The sequence below is a fragment of the Mus caroli genome, unplaced genomic scaffold, assembly GCF_978045245.1.
Source record: "Mus caroli unplaced genomic scaffold, Mus_caroli_1 scaffold_6, whole genome shotgun sequence".
NCBI classification, from domain to species: domain Eukaryota; kingdom Metazoa; phylum Chordata; class Mammalia; order Rodentia; family Muridae; genus Mus; species Mus caroli.
Window position 1 is genome coordinate 79,727,860 of NW_028227261.1, and position 20,962 is coordinate 79,748,821.

Here is a 20,962-nt window from a genome sequence, read left to right on the forward strand (position 1 = left end):
ATGTGCACACAGGACAGTCTGAGGGAAACAATTCTCTAATTTAGGGTTCCTTCTCCCAGAGACTCTGATTTGTGTCAGGTTGACAAAAACAAACCAGCACACTGCCCTTAAGCTGGAATTTAAGCTTAACTACATGGTTCATGCTGTGTCTCACATGTGGCTTGAAAATGTGTATCTCAGAGACATGGTGGGGCAGCCAAGTCAACTACCTGGTTTATGTTAGATCCTTTAAATATTGCCATCTGTCATTTACGGTACTAGAAATATGCATGGCTGATGTGACAACATGTCAATGTGACAACAGCAATTCTCTGATCTAGGTGACATGCCTGCATACTACCTTCACACTCCTCCTGTGAATAAGTCATTAGACTGAATATAATATTTGGGGAAATATTTGTGTGTGTGTGTGTGTGTGTGTGTGTGTTGTATTTGATTATCTCAAACTTTGAAGCTCAGAAGTGCTTCTGAAGAGGATAACTCAAATAGATTTGTAATTTAAATATGTATAAATGTTGGCAGTGTAGGCAGTAAATAAGACACACACATAACTAAGCTTCCACTGGACACGTTCCTAACTGTTTTCTTCTCTTTTTATTTATTGGGGAAACAAAATCATGTCTGTTCTTGTGGTCTTTGTACTTGCTGAATCCTCCTGGCCTGCTGCTACATGCTGGCTGTGTGGCTTCACCTAAAAAGGATGGCCAGTCCCGAACAGTGAGGCAGTTCCAGTTCACTGACTGGCCAGAACAAGGAGTGCCAAAGTCTGGAGAAGGATTTATTGACTTCATTGGCCAAGTCCATAAAACAAAGGAACAGTTTGGCCAAGATGGGCCCATTTCGGTGCATTGCAGGTGAGCAGAGTCACTAATGCTAACTGGACATTTGCGATGCTTGTCAGCTTTGAAAATGGGTGTTCTCTGTTCACTTTGTATACCAGCTTGTTATGGTATATCTGTCTAATTGAAATTTGTTTTCAAAATGTTCTATGAGACATAATGTAAATACTTGTTTATTTTTCCATAAAATGAAAAAATAGAATGTTTTTTATCCCCCCAATTGATTCCTTGTTAAAGAAAGAAAGAAAGAAAGAAAGAAAGAAAGAAAGAAAGAAAGAAAGAAAGAAAGAAAGAGTTTCAAGTTGCCAAGAACTGTTGGTGTTTACCCAGAAATAATGTGTAATACTAATCCCTTTCAGTGTTTGCTTTCTTTTTATGTAGCTGCACTTACAACTGCCTTTCTGTATCTTCTCCTTTTGTCTCTTGAAAAAGAAACTGTGAATAGCTGCCAAGCCTTAATAGCAATCCTAATTCTTGCAAGTCAATAAGTGATTAGTATGGTGCCTCAGTTCAAAATGCAATTTGCTTGAAAATTGTTGCTATATCAGAAAATGAAGCACCTTCAATTTAATTATTTTCAACAGTTTCTAGAGCATTTTATAATTTAAGTCACTGAAGTTAATAGAAATACTAAGTGAATGCCTTTGACATCCACCATAAATTTAGTGCTTGTCGAAGCTGTGGTATGTGGGAAACATAGTAAAGGGAATTCACCTTTTATTTTTTAATACTGTATATTGGGATTCTAAAAGTTTGAAGTTTCAGTTTTCAATATGTTTACAGTCAAAGTCTTAAAAACATTTATGTTTAAAATGTCTGGTGCTTTAAAAACCTATTGTTATCAATACCCTAGGAAGGAATATCTCAAAATGGAAAAATTAGACATAGACTTCAGGATACATGCTCTTGTCCCAGATCTATATTTTTACAAAGGCATATACAGTGAGCTTCCATTTTCTCTGCAGGTCTCTGTGATCTTTTCTAGCACTGCTTTTCTCTCAAACTTGGTAGCATTTGCATTATGCTGCCAAAACCCCTTGCTATAGATAGAATGTGATGTGTGGTCTCCAATATTTAAAGTTGAAACATAATAGTTTTTTTTAATCTAGCATATAATTTCTTCTCCTAACTCAGACATATCTTTCCTTCATTTTGAATTCCTTGAATTAACACATTTCTAGCATATTAAACTAACTCAGTAAGATTCAATTAATTTAGAAGTTAATGAGGCAGATGTCTATTCTTTTCTTAAAATTTCTTAATAGAAACCCAGAAGTACTGGTTTTAGTTATATTGATTAATCAAGTTAAAGTAAGATACACTTTAGAATATCTGGATGATTCAACAAAAGTGCTACAAGTCAGAGTCTCTCATGAGTTAGAGACATTCAGGGTTGGAGGGCCATTTAAGATCACATGACAGTTGGTGGGAGCAAATATATCGAAGTCCTTTTTAACAACTGCTCATTGGTTTAAAGCCTTACTTAGCATTTTTCCTTAGATTCATGAGAAAGCGCCGTTTGTAAAAGCATGCACTATTTATATATGCCTGTCAGCTACATCCCAGAGTAAATGAATCCATCTATTTTCAACAGCCTGTGCCCAAGCCTTATACACAACATTTAAGTAAGGATAACAAATGTAGGAACTTTTTTTTTCAGATTATTCAAAGTTCTTGGTACCCAAACCCCCAGAAAAAGCTATCAACTAGTTTTCTTCCTTGCAATTATGAAGATCCTGGAATTATCTTAAACTACAAAAGAAAGAGAAAGATATTCAAAACCTTCCTGAAATGGTAGAATGAGAGTTGGGATATTTTAGCAGCCACTCACCTGGAAATAAGCAATTCAGTGTAGAGCTCACTGGCTCAGAGCTGTACTGTCACAGGGCCTTTTAACAATCTGTTGAAAGTTATATCTTTCCTGAAATTGGGGTATAATTTGATATTTCTACAATCAATGCAATTTGGATACTCATAGTTTCAAAGGCTAAGAGAAAAACCTTCCCATAACAGAAAGTCTACTATCCAATGTAATATCAACACTGAAGTGGTCTTTACATCATGTGTTGCCTGTTTTGATGATGGCATAACTTTCATAGATTATGTTATTAATACACTAGAAAGGAAGACTCTCCATGATATGTTCCTCCTTATTCTAATTTACTTCATACTTTACATAGAGTCAAGGTCTTCAGTTTTAGAGTTTACATGAAAAGTACAATCCTGTATTTGATCTGCTTATACTTTTGCCTATTGATTTTATAGTATTATTTCTTGACCTTTTCGGCTAAAGTTCCAAAGTGTTTTATAAATGCAATCTACTTTATAAGACCCAATTCTAATTACGTATTCTCACATATTATATCAACACATCACCTGGTAAACACATAGTAAAAGCATTCCCACTTCATCCGTAACATGCTTGTGGAGAAACTGGAAATATGGAAGCCGGTAACAGAATATCTAGAGAGCAAGTGAGGCCAGGACTATGAACACGTTACTCATGCTGCCTTTGTTCTCAACGCAGTGCCGGCGTTGGAAGAACTGGAGTTTTCATAACATTGAGTATTGTGTTGGAAAGAATGAGATATGAAGGGGTGGTAGATATCTTCCAGACAGTCAAAATGTTAAGAACACAACGACCAGCCATGGTACAAACAGAGGTAAGAAAGAACTTGGTGTCGCCTTCTGAAAACCTCAGTCCTCTGTGGGTCTAAGATATACTTGCAAAACACAGAAGTGCAGCATAGGAAAAGCAACCAGTTACTTACCTAGTATTTTAATATCTTATCTCCCAACTCATTAAGTATGGGGACAACGCCAAAATCTTCAAACTGTTCTGAAGATTATATGAAGTTCTATAATGGGTTGAAATACATTAAATTGTTACCATCTTTAACTCATAAAATGTCTCTTTCACATATTTCTCTCTCTCTCTCTCTCTCTCTCTCTCTCTCTCTCTCTCTCTCTCTCTGTGTGTGTGTGTGTGTGTGTGTGTATTAATATAAACCTGGTACATAATTTTAGGTCGAGACATATAAAGTCACGTGTCTGGTAGAGAACATTCTCTCAGCTACTTTTACCTTTCTGTTTTCTATTTGCTCACAGAGACATGGGGTGTTAGTGTTTTGTTTTACATGACTGGCCATATTAAATATTTGGAACTTAGAAATGACCTGTTTTCTATTCCCTAATTAATATGTACATTTCTTGGTTTAAGGCCATGATTTCGAGAATCAGAGAGGTAGTATTTATATTCCTCAAATAGCCACCAGATTATACAATTTATATGTATTCTTCAATTTGCAGTATCGTCTACACTTTGGTTTCAAAATACTACAAGCACTTGGCTTGCAATACTTAAAACATTATGTCAGTCTGACAAACATAATGGGTGTTGGGGTGACAGAGGGAAATTGGACATTTAAAAAGCCTTAGCACTTAGCCAAGCAACTTACTGTGACAAGACAGAAAAGCAAACTCCATTTATTTTGCATTACCATTTTTATTGTAGAAAAATGCACATTTAAGCAAAATAGAAGCTATCTACTTTCAGCCCCATTGGCTACTGAAAATAAGTTTCTTTTATGGGGAAAATCCTACTTTTTCTCATCCCTGTGGTTATCTGTAAATTGTAATTTTTCTATCTCCCCAACAGTGTTCCAATTTATTTCAATATGACAGGTCCCTTCCCTGTGTGAGAAAAGACATGTTTCATATCTTTCTATTTTGGTGTTAGTCTTCTAGAACAGACAACTTGCAGCCGTACTGAATTTTAGGACAAATGTTGCAGGTACTTTGAATGTAGGCAGCCATTCTCGGGAGTGAGAAGGCAGAAAGTGCAATGCTACATAAACATTTTGTATGCCTGCTGTTCTTGCAAAACTACCTTTCAGTTCTGTCTTAGTTAAGGTTTCTATTCAACAAAACACCATAACTAGAAGCAAGTTGGTAAGGAAAGGGGTTTTGGCTTACACTTCCATAGCACTGTTCATCACCAGTGGACAGGAACTCAAACCGGGCAGGAACCTCAAGGCAGGAGATGATGCAGAGGCCATGGAGGGATACTGCTTACTGGCTCATTCCTCATAGCTTGCTTAGAGTGCTTTCTTAGAACCCAGGACTACCAGTCCAGGGAAAACCCCACCCCCAATGGGCTCAGCCCATTGACATCAATCACTAATTAAGGAAATATCCCACTTGCTTTTCTAAAGCACAGTCTTATGGAGGCATTTTCTCTTAATTATTTATTTTATTGGATATTTTATGTATTTACATTTCAGATGTTATCCCCCTTCCTGGTTCCCTCTCGAGAACCCCCTTATCCATCCTCCCTCCCCTTCCTTCTATTAGGGTACTCCCCCTCCCATCCATTCCTACCTCACCACCCGGGCATTCACTACACTGGACTGTAATATTCACTGGAGTTATTTTGGCTTGGAATTAGAAGCCTGAATTGGGTTGACTGGTGAAGTTAAAACCCCCACATGGTTAATTGTTTTTGTTCATTGTCTGTTGTTCATCAGGCTGAATTAAAGTGGTAGCATTGCTGCTCTATAGATATAATTTTTCTTTATAATACTGATTTTATTTCTTAATTAAAACATCTATTTTCTTCATTTCTTCTCCCATACCCTGTGTCCTACAGGATCAATACCAGTTCTGCTATCGAGCCGCACTAGAATACCTGGGCAGCTTTGATCACTATGCAACGTAGAAACCCCTGACCCCTTCTGGATTTTTACTACAGGCCCTTCGCTATCCATGGAGTCTCTTCTGAGCCATACAGGGCACTTGAGAAGTCCTTCTTAACTTCTAGCTAACAGCCACTTAGTGGGACTATTACAAAACAAAAAAACAAACTCTTCCAAGTGGACCAAGAATTCACAGTTTAATCATCTAACCTGAAAAATAATAACAAGAATCCTGACTTAGGAGGCATCTGAAGAATTTTATTTACAGATACCTCAAGGATTCACAATAAAGGGAAGAAGAAATGACAGCAAAGAACCACCATCTTGTTCAGGATTGCTTGATAGGGACAGAGAGAGCTTGCCTGTGGGCCTCAGTTCAGCACAAGGAATTTGCTGGTGTGGCTGCTCACATAAGGTGGACTCTGCTTCAACATCACCCCTTTCCCCGTGCCACTCATACTTACATTTTAGGGGTAAGGGTGGGGATGTTTAGAAAAAGAAAGTCCTTGATTTCATTTTTATGTTGTAAAGATTCTGCTGACCTGTGCTTCATTTCTAACTATGTAAACTTTTTTTTAAACAAAATGTATCATTCGATAAAGTAAACTTATAACGTTAAGTAATTCTTCATATTTTTTTTATTTCTAAATTCTAGGTCTTTTTAAGCTGTAGAATGGTTATCTGTAATATCTTACTGTAGAAATATTGAATAATTTGAAACTTTGCACATTTTTGTGCAATGCTCAGTCTACAGTACCTGTCTCAACAGCTATTACTCACATGTTTTGTTTTGATTAACTGATGAGAAAGTGCCCATTCTCTGCAAGCTTCAAGGGGAATTTTGTTTTGCATTGTTTTCTTTTAGGAATCAACAGGGAGGCGCAAAGTATAAAGTTGCTGCTAACATGTATATATACATAGATATCTATATTTTAAGGGTATCTATGAATATATAGACAGTATGTCCACACAAAGATTTAACTGCCATTCGGTTCCTCCATGGTTTAGGTTTTTGGGGGTTTTTTGTTTGTTTGTTTTAATTTTTTTATTTTTAAGTATAGAAAGCGATTGTAAACATCTATTCAAGTTACTTTTAGTATTGTGAAACTTTAATTTGTAAAGGGAATTGAGGAGTGCACATCATTGATTATTGAGCCTCGCCCGTAACTTTCCGGCCTTGTATTCCCCCTTCTATCCAACCATATCCACAAATACTGTTTTGTTAGCCAGGCTTCCGACAAAATTCAATATTTCTAACACTCTAGTGCAATAACAATTGTTAAATATCTAAAAGGTGTGCATGTGGGAAAGGTCAGTGCATATCCCTTTAGGAGGGAAGAATGTTGTAATATATCAGCTATCAAGTTGTTGGGTTTTTTTTAAAAAAGTATATTCAATCATATATTGTCTATAGTACGTGCTATGAAATTTGCATTTATTATATGTAACAGGGGCAAAGCCAAACTCATGTTACTCTTTTCAGTCAGAAACATGTTGTGGCAGCGGCGTTCCTGGGAGGCGCTGTGCTGTTTCATTCGGTTTTAGTTCTGCATTTAGAGTGCCTTATAATTGATACCTATTTTAATAACATTTCTTTTTATCTTTCGGTTCTGATTTCCATTAGATGTTCACATCTGTTTCTCTTTCAATTAAAACATTGTCTGTCCACCACATGTATACAAACTCTTTGAATAATATGCATTCCTAGTTTTCAGCCAAGTGGGGGATGTTAGTGACTGTACCAGCCCAAAGCACTTGGATAATCAGGGCCTCTCCTTTCCTCATTGTCACATCAGGAAGAGCAACTTGGTTCACTTCAGATCCCTTCCAAATCTGCTCCGGAGCATGCAGTAACCACCAGTCTTACTTATAGAAACAACTTCGGGATATATTTGATATTCCATTAGGATTTTTCTGAAAGGGGCAATAAATTATATATATATATATATATATATATATATATATATATATACATGTATGTATCTCCCCAAACATTTCCATAGGAAGCCATGGATGATGGCATGAGTTTGCCACATGCTATATGATTTTAAAGTACCCTCCACAAATACTGAATACTCTGAAAGAGTTTTGATACAGGTGTAATATTTTGGTTTAATTTTAGCTTCATGATGGTCTGCATGGAAGGGCATTTGGTTTCACATCTTCCCATCACTAGCAGAATAAAATCCTAGAGACCAAACACTTGCAACGATCATATTTGAGCATCTTTTTTTTGTAAAAAAACCAAAAAACAAAAAACAAAAATTAAAAAAAAATGAACAAAAACAAAAAAAGAGAAAAAATAGAAGTATATATATAATACTAAAAAAAGAAACTAGAAGGCTACCTCAGAATGAGACTCTCTAACCTACATCAGAACCAGATAGAATGTGCACTGTGTGAGTCTATTGTTTTCTTTTCACTTGTACCATTGAAGGTTTATCCAAGTGCCCGGTTGCTCAGTGCTGTGATTTTTGTTTTAAGTGAAACAAGGGAGGTCAGATAGGTTATTGTGTCATCTAGACATGCCATTTTGGACATGTTGGATCTAATGGAATATCACACACCAGAATGACTGGCCAGTGAGCTGTTTGTCTCTCGGCAACAAAACTGCCTGTATGGCAGGAACAATGACAGTAATCCGCAAAAGAAATGGATGGGACGTGTCTTGCAGGAGGATGAGGTGGGCGTTACTCCAGAATCAGGAGCTGGTCCTAGAACTAACTCCCCACTGTCACTGATGTGCATTCCACTCTACTTTGCTTTATGACCATTCAAGTTTAATTTCCCAGGCAAACATCAGTATCTACCATTACCATAGACATCAAAGTTTCCAGTTATTTTCATCATCATAACCAGTACGGTGCTATTATTTACCTATGTATGTGTAGTTATGTATAATTTTGTAATTAGTTACAATGGTAAAATATCAAATATATAAAAGTGATTTGTACAGAACTTTATTTTAGCTCTTTTTTAAAAATGGTTTGCATGGTTAGACAAGGCAAGGACAGCCAGGGGAGGGAAGGGCCTCTAGGGAACTTCGCACTTTCTACACCTTTGTACTATGCACTGCCCTATTGATTCTACACCCAATAATGTTATTACTTGAACCCATCTGTAAGGAACTGCTTCAGAAGTTCATTTATGTGTCTGTGGAAAACAACACATCACAGCAGGAAAGGAAAAAATGCCTAGTAGCACACACAGTTTTTTTCTTTCCTGTTGAGTTTTGGGTTAGCTTTGTTTCAGTCTTTCTTGTCATTTTAAAATTCCCTTCCCATTTTTTCTCCTTTGGTTTTGATTTCCATTGGGTATATGGGTGCCCTGATACTCCAGCAGAGGTCAGAAGGCTACAGATCCATCCTATCCATCCGTTACATGGCTTTGCCATACAAGCTTGGAGTGTCTTTACAAAGATAACAGTTGTGTTCTTTGCTCTCGTTTTGGATGCATAGACTGAAAATTCAAAAAAAAATAACTTGTAAAATGGCTTGTTAAAAAAATACAATTACCTCTAATTAGTAGTACGCGTAAGTGTTTTACAGAATGAAAGGCGTGCTTTTTATTTTCTTACTTCGTTACATTGGTGGCGAAAGAAGTCTGTATGAAAATCAGTTCTTTGCTGACACAGGTTCCATTTGTTACAAATGAATTCTAATAAAAATGTCAGTGTTATGCAGTCCTGGCCTTTGTTTTTGTCCACTCCAAGCATGTTGCTTTCAAACTAACTAGTTATTCCCTCTTTTCTGGCTATCTGCTTAGGTCCTATGTACTGGCAGGCATTATATTTACTAAGAATCTGCTACTCACAAGTGTCTGCCCTTGAGGTAAGCACTTTCTACTGCTAAGCAAACAAGTTAAGAGAAATAACTTCATGTATTCATATATAAGGTCAAGGGGATTATTTTCATTGATGGTGGAGAACATAGAACATATCGGATCCTGTGAAAGGTCTACTGTTCGGTATACATTGTGTATGTCAGTTTAATGTTGACAGAAACCATAGCTTTCCTGCACATAAAAATAGCTTCATAGTGTTCATTTATTGAGCATTTAGAAACATGGTTGAGAAAACACTTTGCTTTGGATTGTTTACTCCGTATTAATTGTAACAGTAGATGAGGTTTGTTCTATGTATTGGGAAAACAGCTCTGAAGAAGTGAGACACTGCTATAAACAGTGAATATTCTAAGACAGGCTGGCACTGACTCAATGAAAACATCACATTAAGACATGCTATCACAGAAAAGACAGTGGCCTGAAGCAAGCCTGTCTGCTGTAAGTGAGAGAATTTATTATTCAAATTGGCCTAGAGAAAAAAAGAAAGGTGTTTGTTGTCTTGTAGACCCCAAACTCAAATCATACTAATATAGCAGGAAGCTAAAATCTCCTGCCTGGTTTCTACTTCTTTAGTCCTGGCCTAACTAGTAGGATGTAAACATTTACCCTGACAGCACACACAGTGGTTCTACATCGGATAGATTGCTGTTGGTCTTGCTGGTCACATTTGGAATAATTGATCATCTCAGTCATGCAAATGAAGACAGAAGAAAAGTTCACATTGAGTTATTGGATAAAGATGGATTTCAGGTGACCATTTCCTTACAAAAATCATTGACAATAATGAAGACACCTGCAAGCAGCTGTAAATCTGAGTGGAAATAAGACATCAATCAACAGCATCAAGGGAACTTGGTGCCATGAAAATAATTACTTGATGCAGCAGTCTCATTGCTCAGGCATGGTTTTGGAAATCCTGCCACTGAATAAATAATCTGACTTGTTTTTCTTTCTCTTTTCTCTTTTCTAGTTAATTGGCCTTTAGTTTTACAAATTTGATCATCTTATTGATTGATTATTTACTTATTATTATCCTTTATTAGAAAGTGGGGACAGAAAATTCCCAGTGCAGCCTATCTATATATTGGGTCACTACAGTTTTTTTTTTAAACAAATATCTGAAAAGACTATTTAAGATGGCAGAGATGATCTAACTTTATACATCTACATACCTACCAAAATTATTGGTCAAAAATTAATGAGTGGTGATTAAGGCTTCTATATTTAATCTTGTCCATGATTAAATTTTATAGGAACTTTAATTATATAAACTTTTAACCGATTAAAGTTTAACTTGGAAAGGCGGAGCAAGATGATGGCTGACTAAGATCTTTCCGGTGGACTGCCCCTGTTGATACCCCCCCACACACACTAAACTAGCTTCATAAGAGCTAAGACTAACATTTGACATATTTTCTGCTTTTAGTTTTTAAAAACAAGAAACAGCAGGTGAGTGTAGTCTTTGGCACCCTTCCCCAACTCTCAGTATGCCTGCATAGTGAGAGATACCTACTGCTAGAAGAGTCCATGTCTCAGCCTTGACTTTTAGAAATAGGCAAAGTTCCTTCCCAACCATTCTATAAACATGTCCACCAGAATGGGATCAAGTAAGGTGTCTTACTGTTCCTACCTCAACCTTGGGCAACAGAGTTGAGAAAGAAAATACTCCAACCCTCTAAATAGCACAAGGGATTTTTTTTTTTTTTTCATAGAACACAGAGGTAGGCATGTGCCTTGAAGAACCTGATGTCTCTACACACAGTCAACAGCACACACAAAAAAATCACACTTCTTCAGCATGAGGCCAAAACCTCCACATTAGAGGCTCACCCAAATTTTTCCTGTAGCCCTTCTAGTCTTTGAGTAGGCCTGGAGAACACCTGCCCTCTTCTAGGACTGTACAGATCTTTACAGATATAAGACATCTACTGTGACATACATTGTGGGTAGGACGGGTTGGGTAGGACGGTTTTCATCATCTATACTTATACACAATTAAGGCTCAAGCAACATAGCTACTACCTCTCCAGTGTTCACAGATAGGTTATAGGAGGTGACTCCATTCAAAGAACTTTGCTTCAGAGAAATGAACACTGAGTGGTGTTCTTCTTGATATACCCTAAATCTGTGGAGATACTTGTGTGTCCTCCATTTGTACATGCCTTTGTAGCTATGAGACTTTATCACAACAATTCTTAGCCTTGGTAGCAGGAAACTACACCTAAAATCACAAATACCATAAAAATCAGGAGAAATACTTAGACAAATTCTAAATACCCAATTTAAAGGAAAACCTATAAACATGATAAAAAATTTAAACAGGACTCAAATGAATATGTAAATTAACTTAGAAGATGGGAATATATTTACTGATGTCCATGAAAATAAATAGCTTAATGAAACAAGGAAGATAATTCAGAATATGGAAATAGAATTCAATAAAGATAAAGAAATACCAAAGAAAACTGAAATGAATCTAGAATTGAAATTTTCAGTTAAACAAAAAGTTCAGTGGAAATTTTCACCAATAGAATGAATTTGGTGGAATACAGAATATCAGGATTTGAAGGTAGACATAGAAATTTGGTCACTCGAAAGAAAATGCTGAATTATTAAAACCATGAAAGAATCATGTGGTGTTTTCAGGATGCTGTGTAAAGACAAAATATATGAATTATAGGCCCAGGAGAAAATACTTAAAACATATTTTCAATAAAATAATAATCTCCCAAATCTAGATAAAAGAAAAGTCCTCAAGGTATCAAAGGACTACAGAATACCAAATAAACATGAACAGAAAAGAGGCTGCCTGTGTGAGTGATAGTTAAAACACTAAAAACAGGATTCAAAAAGCCAATAAACGTTGCTCATGAAAATAACAAAAGTTTATTTGGTAGGGAAATTTAAAGCCAGAAGGGCTAGAAAAGATGTGTTCCATGTTCTGATCATCACCATAGCCAACCCAGAAAAGGGAAGCTTACAGACTCATGGAAACAGTAACTCAGCACTGAATGAAAAAAAAAAAAAGATTCAAGACAGAAAGTACAATTGGATCAAAATACAAAATGCTCACACTATGGGACACAATGAAGTCAAGTTCTTGGCTTTAAGTGCCTACATAGAATTTTGGAGAGATCCTATATTAGCACATCTGATAGCTTTAGAGTAAAAACAAAGAATCACACTTTAAAATGGAGTAGATGGCAAGAAATAAGCAAATTCAAGTCTGAAATTAATAAAATAGGAACAAAAACATAACAAAAACCAACAAATAAAAAATTCCCAAGGAATCAATAAAACAAAGAGTTTGTTCTTTGACAAAATTCAGTAAGATTGAAAAACTCATGCCAAATTAAAGGAGAAAGGCGACTGATTTATTTGAGTTAATTTTATATCCAGCCACTTTGCTGAAGTTGTTTATCAGCTGGAGAAGTTCTCTGGTAGAATTTTGGGGTAATTTACATAGACTATCATAACATCTGCAATAGTGATACCTTTATTTCTTCTTTAACAATGTGTATCCCCTTGATCTCCTTTTGTTCTTGCTAACACTTCAAGTACTATATTGAATAGATATGGAGAGAGTGGGCATCCTTGTATTGTCCCCGATTTCAGTGGGATTGCTTCAAGTATGTCTCCATTTAATTTGATATTAGCTGTTGTTTTGAAGTAAATTGCTTTTACTGTATTTAGGTATGAGCCTTGAATTCCTAATCTCTCCAATACTTTTAACATGAAGGGGTATTGTATTTTGTCAAATGCTTTTTCTGTATCTAAGGAGATGATCATGTGACTTTTTTCTTTAAGTCTGTTTATATAGTGGATTATGTTAATAGATTTTCATATAGTAAACCAACCTTGCATCCCTGTGATGAAGCCTACTTGATTGTGGAGAAAGGAAGTATATCAATTTAACAAAATGAGAGATGACTAGTGGGACATAGCAACAAATGCTGAGGAAATCCAGAGACTCAAAGGGGCATGATTCTACCAAGTTGAAAAACCAACAAAAGTGCATAATTTTCTCAATAAACACCACTTATTAACATAAATCAAGTTTATATTAGCAATTTAAACAGACCTATAATCCCTGGTGAAATAGAAGCTATCATCAAAGTTCTCCCAACCAAAAAAGAACACAGGTCAGGTATTAGTGCAGAATCCTACCAGACTTTCAAAGAAGTTTTAGTACCAATTCTCCTCAATTCATTCTGCAAACTAGAGAGAGAACGATTTGTCTTCTGGGACCACAGTTACTCTGATGATACCTTATCCACATAGAGATACAAGTAAGAAAGATATTACAGACCAATTTTCCTTAGGAACATAGATGTGGATGTACTCAATAAAATACTTGGAAACTGAATCCAAAAACACATCAAAAACAAAAACAAAAACAAAATATCCACCATGATCAAGAGGCTTCATCCCAGAGAGGACGGGATGGTTCAACATACATAAATTAATAAATGCTTTCCACCATATACTCAAACTAAAAGACAAAAGCTGATTATCTTATTAGATGAAGAAAATACCTTTGACAAAATATAACATCTCTTCATAATGAAACTCCTCAAGAAATTATGGATATAAGGAAAATGTTTCAATAAAATAAAGCCAATTTACAACTAACCTTTTGCCAACATCAACTTAAATGAAGAAAAACTTGAAGCAATTTCAGTAAAATCAGGGTTGTCCACTTCATATCTATTCAGTATAGTGCTTGAAGTCTTAGATGGAGAAATAAAACAATTGAAGAAGATCAAGGAAATACAAATTGGAAAGGAAGAACTCAAAGTATCTCTATTTGCAGATGATAAGAGAATGTACATAAGAAACCCTAAAATATCAGTAGGGTAGTCCTAGAGCTGATGAACACTTTAAGCAACATAGCAGGGTATAAAATTAACTTAAAAATTTATTATCCTTCCTATATACAAATGGCAAATGCACTAAGAAAGAAATCAAGTAAACAACAGCTTTTCCATTAGCCTCAAAAATTTAAAAAATGTTGGAGTAACTCTAATCAAGTAAGTGAAAGACTTGTGTCTTAAGACATTGAAGAAAGAATTTAAAGAAGATATCAGAAGATGGAAAATTTTCTCATACTGATGCAATGCTAATATTAATAAAGTAAAAAATGGCTATCCTACCAAAGCAATCTACAAATTCAATGCAATACACATTAATTCCTACACAATTCTTCAGGGATCTTGAATGGACATTTTTCAGCTTCCTGTGGAAACACATACACACACACACACACACACACATACACACACACAAACACAGATAGCTAAAACTACCTTGAATAATGAATAAAGAAACTGCTGATGGTTTCACTTTTCCCCTGCTGCAAACTGTACTACTGAGCTATAATAATAAAGATGGAATTAGAACAAACGCAGACATATTGAATTAAAGACCCATACATAATCTATGGAGACCTGAGTTTTCATAATGGAGCAAGAAAGACACACTGGAAAAAAGACAGCCTCATCAAGAATTGCTGCTCGTCAAATTGGGGAGCTGCATTAGAAGAATACAAATAGATACCAGTTATCATATGGCACAAAACATAATTCCAAATGGATGAAAGATGTGAACATAGAACCAGATATATTGAATCTGATAGACGAGAAATTGAGGAATAGCTTTTACAATGGGCACACAAGCACACACACACACAAAATACTTTCTGAACAGAACACTAATAGCACATGCACTAAGATCAACAATTAATAAATTGTACTTTACCAATCAGATAAGCTAGTTCATGTCAAAGGACACTACTATTCTGAAAAAGTGGCAGCCTACAGATGGCAAAAAAAATTTTTTTTACCAACTACATATCCAATAGAGGACTAATATTCAAAATATATGAAGAACTCAAAAAATACTAAGACAACAAGTCATCCTATAAAAATGGGGTACAGAATTAAACAGAAATTTCAAAAGAAGAAATTCAAATGGCTGAGAAACATTTAAAGATATATTCAATATCCTTAATCATCTCAAAAATCGAAACAAAAAACTTTCTTGAGATTTAATTTTACACCTGTCTGAATCAGTAAAACAAATGGCAACACATTACAGTGAGGGTGTGGAATAAGAGAAACTCTCATCCACTGAGGGTGAGACTGCAAACTTTTATAGTCACTATGAAAATTAGTGGTATTTCCTCAGGATGATAGGAATCAACCTACTTCAAGGTCCAGCTTTGCTACTCTTGGGGCTATATAAAAAGACATTTTATTCTCCTGTAGACACATTTAGCTCAACCATGTTCAATGATATTTTACACGTAATGGCCATAAACTAGAAACAAGAGATTAATAGGTAAAGAAAATATGGTATATTTACAGAATCGAATGTGTAATTTTTTTAACTCACCCATTAAAAAAAATATGAAATTTTCAGGTAAATGGATAGAACTAGAAAAAAAATCATCCAAAGTGAGGTAACCCAGATCCAGGAAGACAAATATGGTATGCACTCACTCACATGTGGATTATAGTTAAGTCAATGATAGCCAAAGTTACAATCTGTAGAACAAAACAAGTTTGGTATAGTCTAAGGGGCTAAGGAGAATGGATGAAACTCCCTAAGGAGAAGTAGAATAAATAGTTATGGATGGATGGGTAAGGGTGTGTAAAATAGAGTATTAGACTGTGGGAATGATGAAGTGGATGTGGTATAGAATACCACAGGGACAGCTAAACTTAGACCATATGAGTGGTAGTATAGCATCCAAATGCATCACAAGTGTCCTAAATATATACACACAGGAAAGCAATCTAAATGAAATCATCAAATAACAGGAAACAGCAATGTCTTACTGCTAAAGTAAGCTAATGCCTACCTAGAACATTCACACCCATAGGCTAGTGTTCATTTACTAAAAGGTACTTTACACACTACCAAAAGAGAAACATAAACACCAAGGCCAACTACCAACCCTTCAATCTATAATGGTGTCCTGTTTGTAAGACATGCTAGCACAACGATGGCACAAAGTTTGCAGGAGAAACCAACGAATATCTGATTTGACTAAAAGGCCACTCCATAAGATAGAACCCATGCACGATGATGCTTTGGTGACAAAGAGACACCTAGGAACCTTGGTGAAAAATCAAGTACTACTATTCAACCAATGAGAGCAACAAAAAGACCCTAATAACATTCTGCCACACTCATATGTCAGTGCTTGCTCAACCATCATATATATATATATATACATACATACATACACATATACATACACATATACATACATACATATGTGTGTGAGTGTATCTATGTATTCATTTTATAACTAAGATAATATCTATCATTGATATTGAAATGTGCTTCTTCTGGAGGTAGAAAAAGAACCTTGTTTTCTGTGTGTGTTTTTTTTTTAATTGAAAAATTGAGGTCATTAGTATTAGAATTATTACTGACAGATGTGTGTTAATTGTTCTTGTTCTATTGATTTTTGTGGTGGTTCTTGGTTTCTTTATTCTTTATCTTGCTTTTTCCCCCTGAGGCTGTTTGTGTGTGTCTTCTCTTCAGTCAAAATATTCTGTGTAGAACAGGGCTAGTTCTCATAAATTCCTTTTTTAAATTTTACTTTATTGTTTTGCTGAATTGAAAATAAATTTTGTCTCATATAATACACAATAATTATATTTTCTTTCTCTTTAATTCTTCCCAGTACCTCTCCACCTCCCCTCTCATCTGAATACACCCTCTTTCTTTGTCTTATTAGGAAATTAATTGGCACCTAGGAGAAAGTAATAAAATAAAGTATAAAATAAAACAAAAAGAAACAAATCAGAATGGGAGAAAATTTTTTAAAAAGAAGTTTAAAAGCCCATGAAAAAGCACAAGAAACAATCCTGTAAAAGCAAGGTTGGAAGTCAGGCTATATATGCAAATGTCCTGGAGGGTATGCAAAGGTCCTGGAGGGTACAAAAAAAAATAGAAAATGAAAAACAGAGATAAACTTTTAAAAAGGAAGGAATAAAAATCCCTGACATAACATTATGAGACAAAGGACCTCAAAAAGGCATTGAGTTTATATTCTGCTGGACAACTCCTGAAGGGGTGCAGCTTACTCTTTAGTTTGTTTCCCCAGTGACTGGAACAAACTAAATTTTCATTTATAAATAGTTATTGATTGTAGATATCTTCTGAGTTAGGGACTCAGACATATGTCCTATTCTTCCTATTATATGTCCTATTCTGTGTTTGCTTTTTTTAAAATTAGATATTGTCTTGCTTTACATTTCAAATGTCATCCCCTTTGCTTGTTTCCCTCCAAAAACCCCCTATTCCCTCCCCACTCTTCCTTCTCACCAACCACCCCCTCCTGCTTTCTGGCCCTGGCATTCCCCTATACTGGGGCATCAAGCCTTCATAGGACCAAGAGCCTCTCCTCCCATTGATGACCAACTAGGCCATCCTCTCCTACATATGCAGCTGGAGCCATGAGTCCCACCATGTGTACACTTTAGTTCGTGGTTTAGTCCCTGGGAGCTCTTGGGGTACTGGTTAGTTTGTATTGTTGTGCCTTCTCTGGGGCTTCACTCCCCTTCAGCTCCTTAGGTCTTTTCTCTAGCTCTTCCAATGGGGACCTGTGCTCAGACCAATGGATGGCTGTGAGAATCCACTTCTGTATTTGTCAGGCACTGTCAAAGCCTCTTGGGAGACAGCTATATCAGGCTTCTGTCAGCAAGTTCTTGTTGACATCCACAATAGTGTCTGGGTTTGGTAGTTGTTTATGGGCAGTCTCTGAATGGTCGTTCCTTCAGTCTCTGCTCCAAACTTTGTCTCTGTAACTCCTTCCATGGGTATGTTGTTCCCCCCTTCTAAGAAGAATCAAAGTATCCACACTTCGGTCTTCCTTATTCTTGAGTTTCATGTGATTTGTGAATTGAATCTTGGGGATTCCGAGCTTCTGGGCTAATATCCACTTATCAGTGAGTGCATATCGTATGTGTTCTTTTGTTTACCTCACTCAGGATAATATCCTCCAGATCTATCCATTTGCCTAAGAATTTCATAAATTTATTGTTTTAAATAGCCTAGTAGTTGTAAACTGAGGAATACTGAATAGCTGAGAAGCACCTAAAGAAATGTTCAACATCCTTAGTCATCAGGGAAATGCAAATCAAAACAACCCTGAGATTCCACCTCACACCAGTCAGAATCTAAGATCAAAAACTCAGGTGACAGCAGATGCTGGTGAGGTTGTGGAGAAAGAGGAACACTCCTCCATTGCTGGTGGGATTGCAAGTTGGTATAACCACTCTGGAAATCACTTTGGTGGTTCCTCAGAAAATTGGACATAGTACGACATGAGGACCCAGCAATACCACTCCTGGGCATGTATCCAGAAGTTGTTCCAACATGTAATAAGGACATATTCTCCACTATGTTCATAGCAGCCTTATTTATAAGAGCCGGAAGCTAAAAAGAACCCAGATGTCCCTCAACAGAGGAATGGATACAGAAAATGTGGAATATTTACACAATGGAGAAAACAATTCCTAATAATAATAAAAGAACTTCTGGCAGAATCATGATTCCTGACCTCAAGCTGTACTACAGAGCAATACTGATAAAAAACAGCGTGGTACTGGTACAATGACAGACTGGATGATCAATAGAACAGATTTGAAGACCTAGAAACAAACCCACACACTTATGGACACTTGATCTTTGACAAAGACTCCAAAAATATACAATGGAAAAAAGAAAGCATCTCAATAAATGGTGCTGGTCTAACTGTTAGTTTGCATGTAGAATAATGAAAATAGATACATATGTGTCACCTTGCACAAAGTTCAAGTCCACATAGAACAAGGAGCTCAACATAAAACTAGATACACTGAGTGTAATAGAAGAGGAAGTGGGGAAGAGATTCCAACTTTTTGGCATGGAGGGAAATTTCCTAAACCGAACTCGAATGGCAAAGGCTCTAAGATCAAAAATTGATAAATGGGACGTCATGAAACTGGAAATCTTCTCCAAGGCAAAGTACATAGTCAATAGGACAAATCTCCAACCTACAGATTGGAAAAAAGTCTTCACTAACCCCACATCTGATAGAGGGCTACTGTCCAAAATATACAAAAAACTCAAGAAGCTAACTTCAAAAACCCAAACAACTCAATCAAAAAAATGGGGTATAGGGCTAAACAGAGAATTCACAACAGAGGACTCTCAAATGGCCAGGAAACAATTAAAGAAATGTTGTAAATCTGTAGTCATCAGGGAAATGCAAATCAAAACAACCCTGAGATTCTACCTTACACTAATCAGAATGGCTAAGATAAAAAACTCAGGTGACAACACATGTTGCCAAGGATGTAGAGTAAGAGGAACACTCCTCCATTGTTGTTGAGTTGTAAACTGGTACAACTACTCTAAAATGCAATCTATACCTTGCTCAGGAAATTGGAAACATACCTACCTGAAGACCCAGCTCTACCACTCTTGGGCATATACCCAAATGATGCCCCACTAAACCACAGGGGCACATGCTCCATTATGTTTCAATCAGCCTTATCTGTGATTGCCACAAGCTCAAAACAACCTAGATGTTCCACAACTGAAGAATGGATACAGAAAATGTTGTTAATTTACACAATTGCTGAATTTACTATTCAGCAATTAAGTATGAGGACATCATGAGTTTTGCAGGTAAATGGATAGAACTAGAAAATATCATCCTGAGTGAGGTAACTCAGACCCAAAATGATAAGCATATTATGTACTCACTATTAGGCAATAAAAGTACAGAATAGCTAAGATACAACCCACACAACTCAAGAAGGCTAACAAGATGAAGGGCCCAAGTGAGGATACTTTCCCATTTGCACAGGAGAAGGTAACAATCATGGTAGGCAGAGGGAAGGCAGGACCCAGGTAGGAGATGGGAGGGGGAGGGGAAAAAGGGGAACATGATCAGATATTGGGAGGGGGGACAGGAGAGAAGCCCCAAGGGTCAGGAGAATGAATGAAAATATGCAACCTTGGTGTGTTGGGGGCTGGGGGAATACCCTCTAGAAAGTACCAGAGACCTGGAATGTGAGAGACATGCAGGACTGACAAAGAGGGACCTTAGATGAAATGGCCAACAGTGGAGATAGAGTCCACCTCCAGTAGAAAGACAGGGCATTAAGTGGAGGGATGAAATTCCCATCCCATAGTCAAAAATTCTGACCCAGAATTGTTCCTGCCTAAAAGAACTGCAAGGACAAAAATGAAGAAGAGACTGAGGGAAAGGTGGTGCAGTGACTGGCCCAACTTGGGATCCATCTCAAGGGGAGGCTTTAAAGTCTGACACTATTATTGATGCTCTGGTGTGCATACAGATAGGAGACTATCATTGCTGCCCTCCAAGAGGCCCAAAAAGCAGATGGCTGAGACATAAGCAGATAGTCACACCCACCCAATGCATTGAAGTCAGGGTGTCCTGTGGTTGAATTAGGAAAAGGCAGGAAGAAGATGATGATGAAGGCAACCCCATAAGAAGACCTGCAACTAACCTGGACCCCTGATATCTCTCAGACCCTGATCCACCAACCAGGCACCATA

At 36.6% G+C, this 20,962-nt stretch overlaps 1 protein-coding gene across 25 annotated transcripts in view; it reads left to right on the forward strand.

The window, feature by feature from the left end:
* Positions 1-9,215, forward strand: part of Ptprd (protein tyrosine phosphatase receptor type D) — a 2,287,128-nt gene extending 2,277,913 nt beyond the window's left edge. For all 25 annotated transcript variants that reach the window (XM_085839214.1, XM_085839210.1, XM_085839224.1 and 22 more), the window contains 3 exons: positions 700-854; positions 3,367-3,502; positions 5,488-9,215. In XM_085839214.1, coding sequence (XP_085695340.1) covers positions 700-854; positions 3,367-3,502; positions 5,488-5,556 — 360 coding nt within the window. In that variant the 3' untranslated portion in view covers positions 5,557-9,215. The remainder of the gene's footprint in view (positions 1-699; positions 855-3,366; positions 3,503-5,487) is intronic.
* The last annotated feature ends 11,747 nt before the right edge of the window (positions 9,216-20,962 follow it).